The 11,853-nt window shown below is 38.8% G+C and overlaps 1 protein-coding gene across 2 annotated transcripts in view; it reads left to right on the top strand.

The window, feature by feature from the left end:
- Nucleotides 1–1,080: 1,080 nt before the first annotated feature.
- The window catches only part of HSDL2 (hydroxysteroid dehydrogenase like 2), a 55,537-nt gene continuing 44,764 nt past the window's right edge, over nucleotides 1,081–11,853 (top strand). Inside the window, exon 1 of one of the 2 annotated variants that reach the window (XM_073226100.1) lies at nucleotides 1,081–1,271. In XM_073226100.1, coding sequence (XP_073082201.1) covers nucleotides 1,250–1,271 — 22 coding nt within the window. In that variant the 5' untranslated portion in view covers nucleotides 1,081–1,249. The remainder of the gene's footprint in view (nucleotides 1,272–11,853) is intronic. The other variant, XM_073226093.1, reaches the window with a different exon arrangement.

Below are 11,853 nucleotides of genomic sequence, written 5' to 3'. Positions count from 1 at the left end.
CCATTCAGTAAGTTGTCTTTTCATTTTCGAGTGTTGTTCATGTAGCAGTTCCTATCAACATTCTCTAAAACACCTAAATATTTACAAATCTAAAGAGCATATTGGCTACACCTCATTCCTCCTACATAGGCAGACCTTGTCTTTTTTGAACTGCTGTATCCCTAATAGGTGCTAATATTTTTTGAATAAATCTCTTTGGAAGCTACAGGGCATATCATGGACCGCAAATTCAAATGCCTGAGAGGGGCAAGTGCGAGTAAATGGAACTAGTTAAGGCCTGCAAAAAATGGGAGTACACAATCCGTCTCCAGGCTAGGTTCTTCAACTAGTACTCATATAACCACCTGTCCTCCTGTTCTACCCCTTCAAAATACACTTTCTAAATGCGTCCTTTAAAAATACGCGTCTTTAGTTCACTAAGGTAGCTAAGCTACGTTCAAGGCATGCTCTATCCCAGAATTCACCTTGGAACCAGCACTGAGTTCCCTCACCGAGTACTTGCTAAGAATCGAATGACCAGAGTTAATTATGAATTCTTCCGCGCCAGTAATGCAAACAGTTCTGATCCAAAAGCTTCCCACACGACTATTTACATTCGCGCAAGTCGGAACGGCTTTAATCCACATTCTGAGGGAGTCGAAACACGACGCTGGCCGGCTTTTTTGCATCCAGTGCCCAATTGCCGAGGAAAAGTGGTCCTAATTGGGAGCCTTCGAGGGAGCGCGTGGAGCTGGCCAGGGGCCCAGGTTCAGGCGTGGAGGCAGAGAAGACCTAGCGCCAAAGCATTCCCAAGGCAGAAGCCGCACCCTACCCCTCAAGGTCGCTGGTACCCCATTCAAACGGCCATCCACTGATAAAGGAACGGCGACGAGGAACCCTGCACTGTCTGGGGAAAGGCGTACACAGTGGCTGACGCGCCCAGTACGCTAGACAATAATGCGCGACTGATTGTCACTAGAGTCAACGCGAGAGTGGCGGGGCAGAGTTGTCTCTCACAGCGCTTGCGCAGAGAGCGGGTTTTTTTGTTTTTTTTTCAGGGGCCAAGGCGGGGGAGGCGGAAACTAGCGCCGTGCGCCAGTGTGGGTCCCTGCGTGCGCAGGCGCACTCAGCGACCTTCCGCGACTCCAAGCGCCCCTTACCCGCAGGCGTCTGGGCGGGACCTCGAGGGACGCGGCTGAAAGCGGTGAAGTGGTCAGCTCCTCGCCCTACGCTCCTTGTAGTAGGTGCCGTCATCGACTGTGATCTTCGAATGCCATGTTACCCAACACCGGGTAAGAGGATGGGGGCGCCGCGGGGAGAGACTCGGCCGGGCGGAGCGCGTGGCTCGGTGAGGCTGGAGTGGCTGGCCCGGGTCCTCGGCCCCGGCGGTGGGAGGGTCTTGACACTCTGCGGCGCGCTCTGGAGCGCTGGTCCGCGCTGGACGCTCTTTTCAGAATCTGCCGTAACGCCCGAAAAGTAGCCTAAAGTTGTGTACTTCAGGCTGGCAGCCATATGAACATCTCTTCCACAGGGTAAAGAGTCCAGAGCGGGTTACCCCGCCGCTCCCAGGGTGGCCTCCGCTTGGATTTAGCAGTAGCTGGGTGTCCTACTGAGGACGCGCAGTTCTAGGTGAAAGGTCACTGGAACTTTCGGCATGAGTCTCTCCTTGTTCCGAACCCTTAATTCTGTAATAATTAAATAATGGAGCGTTTTAAAAGTGGTTTTCAAATTACTAACAAAGTAATCTCAAAGTATGGGTATCTTTGGGGAGGGTTTTTTTCCCCACTTAAAATTTTTTTACAAATTTTCGTCAAATACACGTGACAAAATTTACTCTTAACTATTTTACTGTACAGTGCAGTAGTGTTAAATATTTTAACGTTGATGTGCAATCTACAGAACTTTTTCAACTTGCAAAACATTTTCTATACCCATTAAACAATTCCCCGTTTCCCCAGCCCCTGGCAACCGCCATTCTTTATTTCTGTAAAGTATGGGTGTTTTAAGCTGAGAACTAAAGCAGTCGTCCTTAAAGCGGTTTTGATCCTCATAGGACATTTGACAATATCTGGGAACATTTTTAATTGTCGTAATTGAGGTGGGGCGCTCCTGGCATCTTTGGAGTCCAGGATTGCTGGTAAACATTCTGAAATACACAGGATAGCCCCTTCCCAAAAAGAATTCTTTTGTCCAAAATGTCAGTAATGCAAATATTGAGAAATCCTGGTCTAAAGCCATCTGTGTATCTTTTTCTTTGGTTTACACAATTAGGTTTTTGATTAATCTGGCAACTCTTTTTTGAAAAATTTGTTCTGTATGTCATACAAGTTACAAATATTTTTGTTTTTATTGCATCTTGACTTTGATTATACTATTTAGCATGCAAAATGTGTGTTTTTATTGAGTCAGAGTTAACAGCCTTTTAAGGCTTTTGTGTTTTTGTGACAAAACAATAAGGCCATCTAAACCAAGATTTTTTTAAAATTAGTAACTATTCTAGTATTGTTATGGCCTTGCTTTTTTTCTTCTTTTCATATGTCCTTATTTTTTTTGCACTCACATTTTTCATTCACCTGAGATAAAATACTATTTTGCATACTATTTTCACACAGGAAGTGAGTTAGGAAGCTCACTTGAGTTTGGTTCAGATGGTTTTGCTGTACAGTTGTCCCAGTACCATTGATTATTTATCTTTTCCTATTTAACATTCCACCTCTATCATATACTGAATTTTTGTATGTATAGGGGTCTGTGTCTGGATTTTCTGTTTTATAATTTTAGTCATCTTTATTCATGCATCAGTACCAAGCTATTTTAATTGCTCTAGTTTAATAAAATGTTAAAATATCTGGAAAAGCTGGTTTCTGCCTCATTTGGATTCTTTTTTTCAGAATTTTCCTGGTTATTCTTGGATGTTTATTTTTCCAAACCATGTTTTATTTTTAGACTAGCACACATACAGTTAAGTGATTGTTTTTCTTTTTTAAAATGGCTAACACAAATTTTAATACATTTACTCTGATATTGAGGCACCAGAGTGGTGTTAAGTAGATTAACTCTACATTAGCCAGTTTTAGCCATTACCAGTAGTACTCAGGAATTTGGCATATTCCTTTCTCTCACCTCTTACGCTCTGGTTAATGCTTTAGAGCTGGAGGGGTTCCTTAGTAGTACAGACCTGGGCTTCAGGTTTAGAGAAGCTGCCTGTATCTGCCTTTATTTCTGCTAATGCCTGAGGCTCTGAGTGAGGAGGAAAATGCCCTTTTATTTATGTAGTGGGCATCAATCCAATTAGACCAGAAGCAAAAGGGAAAGGGTTTTTAAAGCAATTGCTGGGACATTTTCATCTCAATACGTATATTTTAAAAAATCACTTTAATTCTGTATGTATACTGCCTTTTGTATAAAAATGAAGGAAAACAGATACATATAAGATGTATTTTATGTGTGTGTGTGTGTGTGTGTGTGTATTTGCATAGTTTTGAAAAAAATGTAGGAAGGATAAGTCAAGTTAATGAAGCTGATTACCTATAGGTAAGGGATTAGACTTCTTTGAATATACTTATAAATTTTTGACTTTTAACCCATGTACATGTTTTACAACATCTTTCACCAAAGATGAGGGGAGGGGAAAGATAAACTAAAATGCTATGCTAACATAAAACAAAGGAACTTTACTATATATCAAACTTGTCTCATAAACATACAGAAAAAAAATTTTTAACGGTAATTTGACTACACTTTAGAGGGATTCTAAAGACTAAAAAGAAGTATAAAGAAGTCTTATACTTTAGTTAGTAAATTTATTGTTGGTGGTAGTATTAGTGTAGTAATTCAGATGCAATTGTATCTTATACATATGCCTACCTTTTTTTGGTCTGCTTTCTGAAGAGAACAGATGAGGATCCTTACTCTTCCCTTTGCCATGGGAGAGAACCTGTTAACTAGTCTTTTTCATAACTCCTAACCTTTGCTCCCAGGTCTCTTAATTCTTTTTATTTCTAGAAAGGCCTGTCTCTTGTCACCATCCCATTCTTGTAACCAAAACTGTGAGGTTCTGGGATTTCTAATAATTGTGTTTAACCTAAAAATTTTAATGTGTATATAACTCACCAATTCCTAAAGTAAATAAAATTTTATTATTCCTCCAAACAATATAAGGATCTAGAAAAGTTAAACTGTAATCACTCTATTTTTAACATTTGTAACAATTGTAACATATTGCATTGTCTTTAACGCACAAATATTTATTGTTTGTTATTACTAATTATTCTTATAATACACTTTTAGATTTGTGTATTTAATTTACCAGTATCTTTTGTTTTTATTTTTTCCTGCACCTCAGACCTTCCATTTGGGAACACTTCTCCTTCCTTTAATAAATAAGGCATGAGAAAGAAAGAAAAAAGTATTTGGATTAAAATGAAACAACACTGTTATTATTTGCAGATGATGTAATTATCTACATAGAAAACCAAATAATGTGTAACTAAATTATTAGATTTAATAAGAGTTTGACAAATTTTCAGGATACAAAAGTCACTGAGGAAAGTTATATTTCTACACACAAGTAAAGTCTGCAAGAAATACAGTACAATAGCAATAAAAATAAAGTTAAAAATCCAGAATATGGGCTATACTATAGGACAAATTATCTATATTCTTAAACAAATAAATGATATAAAGAAAATGGAAGGGGAGGTGTTCACAGGTTGAAAGGTTTATAAGATATAACAAATAAGTGCAATGTGAGGTCCTTACAGGATCCTGGCTTGATTAAAGCAACTGTAATAAAGATAGTTATAAAACTGAGTATGGCTAGGAGGTAGATGACATTGAGGAATTAGTGTTAATTTTCTTAGTTGTAATAATGATATTGTTATGTAAAAAGTTAGATGTGTCCTGAAGCATTTATAGGTGAAAATTATATGTCTGAGATGTGCTTTCTGATAATCACTGAAAATTTTGCTAATTATTGAATTGTTAAATGGGAGTTTACTATTTCCTCTATTTTTATTATTTAAAAAAATTCCATAATAAAAATATAAAAATGGTCTTTAAGTGTCTTTGCATTTATTATTGCAAGGGGAAGACTAGTAGTTACACAGTGGAGAAATCTGGTAACACCAAGATTGGAGATCCATAATTAACATTACCAGTGAGTACAGATGAACATTCTGTGCTTCCATCATGTGAAATCAATAGCAATACCATGTTCATGGGTTGGAGCACTCGTTGCATTAAGATGTCAATTTCTTCCCAAATTGAATTAAAGATTTAATACAATTTCTATCAAAATCCCAACTGATTTTGCTTGTGCAATTAGGTAAGCTGATTGTAAAATATATGTGGAAAAGAAAAGGCCCAAGTATAGCCAAGAAACTCTTGAAGAACAACAAACTGGAAGTATTTATCTTATCAGTTGCCAAGACTGATAAAGTTATAATTAAGGTAGTTCCACCCATGTAGACCAATGGAACAGAACAGAGAGCTTAGAAACAGATTTATATGTTTATGTAGAGAGTCAGTCTATAACAAAACTAGCATTAAAGATCTTTAGGAAAGATGGGCTTTTCAGGCTGGGGTATTTGGGTATCCCTATGGGGAAAAATGTGATTGAATTCCTACCTCATTCATACATAAAAATTAATTCTAGGTAGATTAAAGACTAAAACATAAATTAAACTTTTGAAAGACAACTTAATACAGTTGTGCATAGAGAGGGATTTCTTAACGTCAAAGCATTGGGCTATGAAGGAAAAGATTCATGAATTCTGCTACTTGAACATAGAGTCTGCTCATTAGAAGATAATATAAAGATAGTGAAAAGGCTAGCCACAGATGAGAAGAAAAAAAAAGCTAACCATGGAAAAAAGCTAACCATGTAGAATGACGAGCAAAACAGTAGGAATTACACAGAGGGAAGATAAGTGACAACGTATGAATGTATATTCAACCTTATTAGTAATTCGGGAAATGCAAATTGAAAACATATGAGATACCTTTCATATCTGCCAGATTGGGAAAAATTTTAAATGTCTGACATGAAGTGTTGGGGTGGTGTAGGGCTATGGGAATTCTCACACTCATACATTGCTGCTGGGAGGAATATTAGGCACTTTATAAAGAGGTTTGGCATTATTTAGGAAAGTTGAGCTTCAGTGTTTCAGGTGTCTACTGCTATGTAACAAACTGCTCCAAAACCTAATGGTTTAAAACAGCAATTTATTATTATGCACAGTTCTTTGGGTTGACTGAGTTCAGCTCTACATACTGTAAGTTGAGGTCTCTCATGGCTGCATTTAGTTGGGTCCTTGGCTGTGGCTGAAATTCCTAAATGTCCTCACCTCCATGGTCTCTCTCACATAGCTTCTCATCCTTTGGTAATCTCCCCCGCTTTGAGCATGGCATCTAGCTTCCAAGAGAAAGTGGAAGCTGCCTGCCGTTTTATAGTGTGGGCTTGGAAATACCAGAGTATCACTTCCGTCATATTATTGTTAAAGTTGTAAGGCTAGTCCAGACTGAAGGGGAAGGGGAAAATATATTCCTCCCCTTGATGGAAGGAATGCCAAACTATTTGTGGCCATGTTTAATCAACAACGTCCTGTAATCCAGAAGTTTTACCAGTAGGTTTATGCCCTAGAGAAACTCTTGCACATGTGACTGGGAGAAGTGTACAATAATTTTTAAAAATTTTTAATTAACGTATTATTGATATATACTCTTATGAAAGTTTCACATGAAAAAACAATGTGGTTGCTTCATTTACCAATCTTATCAAGTCCCCACCCATACCCCAATGCAGTCACTGTCCATCAGTGCAGCAAGATGTCACAGATTCACTATGTGCCTTCTCTGTGCTACACTGTTCTCCCCGTAATCCCCCCACATGCTCCACTGTTCTCCCCGTGATCCCTCCCACACCATGTGTACTAAACATAATACCCCTCAATCCCCTTCTCCCTCCCTCCCCACCTGCCCTCCCACACCCCTCCCCCCACACCCCTCCCCTTTGGTAACCACTAGTTAATTCTTGGAGTCTCTGCTGCCATTTTGTTCCTTCAGTTTTGTTTCATTGTTATACTCCACAAATGAGGAAAATCATTTGGCATTTGTCTTTCTCTGCCTGGCTTATTTCACTGAGCATAACATCCTCCAGCTCCATCCATGTTGTTGCAAATGGTAGGATTTGTTTTTTATGGCTGAATAGTACTCCATTGTGTATATGTACCACATCTTCTTTATCCATTCATCTACTGATGGACACTTAGGTTGCTTCCATATCTTGGCTATTGTAAAAAGTGCTGCGATAAACATAGGGGTGTATATGTCTTTTTGAATCTGAGAAGTTGTATTCTTTGGGTAAATTCCAAGGAGTAGGATTCCTGGGTCAAATGGCATTTCTATTTTTAGATTTTTGAGGAACCTCATATTACTTTACACAATGGTTGAACTAGCTTACATTCCCACCAGTGAGAATATTTTTAGTAACATTGTTCATCATCATAATAAAAAAACTGGAAACTCCCAAAAGTCCTAAAAGAGTGCAATGAATAAATAATTCATAGTATGTTCTTATGTGGAATGTATATTAAGTGTTGCTGTTTGTACCAACATGGATAAATATCCACACAGTGTTTTGTGAAAAAGCGAATTATAGAATAACATACTGTATGAATCTATTGCATCAAGTTCAAAATCAGGCAAAAATCAGTGTATTTTTTAGACCATAGTCAGGCAAGCTTTCTGTAAAAGGCCAGATAGAAAATATTTTAGGCTTTATAGGCAAGAGGTAAAATTAGAGAGACGTTGGCATAAGATGTATATATAACATTTGAGGGTATAATGAGAGAAAGCCAATTTCCACAATATTTTTTTTATTGGTGAAATTCAAAATGAGTACAATGTTTTTTATAACAAAAATCAATAAAAAATGAAAATATTTTTTGGGGAAAGTGAGTGAATGTACTCATAGGGCTACTGTAACAGTACCACAGATGGGCTGCAAACATTTATTCCCACAGTTTGGGAGGCTAGAAGTATGAAATGAGGTGTCATAAGGGTCCTGCTCCCTCTGATATTCTGGGTAGAATTCCTCCTTGCCCCCGCCTAGCTCCCGGTGATAGCCAGCTGGCCTTGGTGGTCTTCATTTGCAGTGTCCTCACTCTGCCCCTGTCACTGTGTGGTATTCTCCCTAGACACCAGCCCATCCTACTCCCACAGGACCTCATTTTAATGAATTACATCTGGAACAATCCTGTTTCCAAAGGAGGTCACATTCTGAGGTACTGGAGGTTAGGACTTGAATATATCCTTTCGGTACATACAATTCAATCCACAACAGGGAGATAATGTTTTGCTTAGTTGGGGTTCAAAATTAGTATTACCTATCATCAAATTGATGATATCGATGTTCATCTGTAAAAGACATTTTTAGCTCTAGGACTATACACAAACGGGGAGGGTCAGATACAGTCACTGGCTTAGACATGGTTATGTATGTATTAGGAATAGTAAAATAAGGTACTGGGTAGTAGTAATTAATGCAGTTGTTTCTTTGTGGGGTGAAGGAAGGAGGAGAAGAACAGTTAGTGACTAGACAGATGGCTTCTGGGGTGTTGGTAATCTTCTAGTTCTTGGTGTTCACCTTATTTTGTTTTTCATACACATGGGTTTATATACTTTTTTTACATTGGTATATTTCACTAAAATAGTTCTTCTTTGTTCCCTACTCTTTTCTTACTAATTCCTTATTTTAAAGTCTCCCACTTGGACTTCCCATCTCTTCTGGAGTGTAATCCTCCAGAGCTGGGCAACGTTCGTATATTCTTTTGTTAACAAGCCTGCTTCTCTGTTACCCCTGTCTCTGGTTATTGTTCCCTTTTCTCTTTGTCATTGTTACTTTTGCTGTAGTCTCTTCATCGTCCTTAGACAAGGTTTTTTTTTTGCCTTTAGAAAGAAAACAAGAAAGTGGGTTTCCCTCCTTGTTAACTGGCTTTATTTTAGATGTTTGCTTCTCACCTAACAGCTGAGTAAGTAGAAAGCTTAAAGTGGATGGATAGAAAGAATTAATGGGCACTGAGAACTTTCCTCAGTACATCTGGATCAGAGAATCTTTTTTTTTTGAGAGGGCATTTCTCATATTTATTGATCAATAAAATTCTGTATAGGGGGTCAATGCTCAATGCACAATCATTAATCTATCTCAAGCCTAATTCTCGTCAGTCTCCAATCTTCTGAAGCATAACGAACAAGTTCTTACATGGTGAACAAATTCTTACATAGTGAATAAGTTCTTACATGGTGAACAGTACAAGGGCAGTCATCACAGAAACTTTTGGTTTTGATCACGCATTATGAACTATAAACAATCAGGTCAAATATGAATATTCATTTGATTTTTATACTTGATTTATATGTGGATCCCACATTTCTCCCTTTATTATTATTATTATTTTTATTTTTAATAAAATGCTGAAGTGGTAGGTAGATGCAAGATAAAGGTAGAAAATATAGTTTAGTGTTGTAAGAGAGCAATTGTAGATGATCAGGTGTGTGCCTGTAGACTATGTGCTAATCCGAGCTAGACAAGGGCAATAAAACATCTACAGATGCAGAAGCTTTCTCTCAAAATGGGGGGGAGGGGGTGAGGTTCTAAGCTTCACCACTGTTGTTCCCCGATTTCTCACCTGATGGCCCCCCTGCGACTGTGCCTGTCTTAGGTTGTTCCTCCCTTGAGGAATCTTACCCGTCTCTGGCTAACCAGTCATCTTACGGGGCCATACAGGGAAATGTAAAGTTGGTAAGTGAGAGAGAAGCCATAGTGTTTGAAAAGGTTAGCTTTTTACTTCTTTGCAGATTTATGCCCTGTGGCTTCTATGCCCAGCACTTGTCTCGAGGTATCTTTACCACCTGGAGGAATTATGATACTCGGTAACTTCGATATGAGGCACGAATTCTATTTAAGAGTTGTAATTAGGAAGGAAGAAGAAAAGCTATAGAGGTAGCATATGGAAGAAAACATGGGAGGATTGATTATTTCTTTGACATATCTTCTTGTAGAGTACCTTAAGCATGTATAGGTTTTAAACTACTAACTAACTTGCGCACACATATTAACATAATAGGAATACGGTGACATAAACAAAGCAAACCTATAATTACCAGCCATCTCCAGTGAAGCCAAGAAAACCATTTAGGCACCCTAGGCATTTGTGAAAATTTGTCTATGATATGATGGATATTGTCCAACTGTACTTGAACAGTCAGAGAAATCAGACAAATTAAAGCAACCCATTTCTGGGATCTGTTCACATCCCATATGTTCTTTTAACCATCGATAGTCTATAGTCGTAAGATTTTGGAGTGCTACAACTTGCACCCCTCCCAACTCCTGATTGAGTTCCAACAGTACAGATCCGGTCAAATTCGTTGTCTCACTGTATGCACATGCCAGCCTAGACATCTCCCTCCTCATTCCTATGGCAAGTCCAGGAAACGGTGGGGTGGACGCAGCCACAACCGCAACATCACCCGGATCCCTGTGGAGGCTTTTTGATGATCATCCCCCGGCACGAGTCCTCCAGAGAGTGCTGATGCCGGAAGCTCCTCCTCATATCGTATCTTAGTTCATTTTCTGGGTAGCCAAGCGAGGCCTTGATCTTCTGCATAGAAACAAACAGACCCTTTGCCCACACTTTGACATGCCCTCTATACCACTGTGTGGAACTCCTTGGAGGTCAGCACACAGGAGCTGCTTTTTTTTAATTTTAATTTTAATTTTTTATTTTTTTATTAAGAGAAAGGCATATTATCAGAAAAGAGTACCTCCATAGCTGATCATCTGACACCCTTTAAGTGATCAACATTAAGGATAATTTAAAGCATGTGTTAATCTTTGATTTACCAATAGTTTTATCCTATCAAGGAGTAATCCCCCTTTTCTTTCTTTCTTTCTTTTTTTTTTTAATCTTTAATCTATACTTACATGAAGAATACTATGTTTACTATGCTCTCCCCTATATCAGGTCCCCCCTAAAAACCACATTACAGTTACTGTCCATCAGCATAGCAAAATGTTGTAGAATCACTACTTGTCCTCTCTGTGTTGTACAGCCCTCCCTCCCCTTTCTCCCCCCCCAATGCATGCTAATCTTAATACCCCCTTTCTTCTCCCCCCCCTTATCCCTCCCTGCCCACCCATCCTCCCCAGTTCCTTTCCCGTTGGTACCTGTTAGTCCATTTTTGGGTTCTGTAATTCCGCTGCTGTTTTGTTCCTTCAGTTTTTCCTTTGTTCTTATACTCCTCAGATGAGTGAAATCATTTGGTATTTCTCTTTCACCGCTTGGCTTATTTCACTGAGCATAATACTCTCCAGCTCCATCCATGTTGCTGCAAATGGTAGGATTTTTCCGCTTCTTATGGCTGAGTAGTATTCCATTGTGTATATGTACCACATCTTCTTTATCCATTCATCTACCGATGGACATTTAGGTTGCTTCCAATTCTTGGCTATTGTAAATAGTGCTACAATAAACATAGGGGTGCATCTGTCTTTCTCAAACTTGATTGCTGCGTTCTTAGGGTAAATTCCTAGGAGTGTAATTCCTGGGTCAAATGGTAGGTCTGTTTTGAGCATTTTGATGAACCTCCATACTGCTTTCCACAATGGTTGAACTAATTTACATTTCCACCAGCAGTGTAGGAGGGTTCCCCTTTCTCCACAGCCTCGCCAACATTTGTTGTTGTTTGTCTTTTGGATGGCAGCTATCCTTACTGGTGTGAGGTGATACCTCACCTTTTTTTAATTTTTAATTAGTTTTAATTTGCATTTCTATCAGAGAATCTTTTGATCAATACCCCAATCTCGTAGGC

Source organism: Manis javanica, chromosome 2 (assembly GCF_040802235.1).
Source record: "Manis javanica isolate MJ-LG chromosome 2, MJ_LKY, whole genome shotgun sequence".
In the NCBI taxonomy this organism is placed as follows: Eukaryota; Metazoa; Chordata; class Mammalia; order Pholidota; family Manidae; genus Manis; species Manis javanica.
This window is presented reverse-complemented; position numbering and strand designations above follow the sequence as displayed.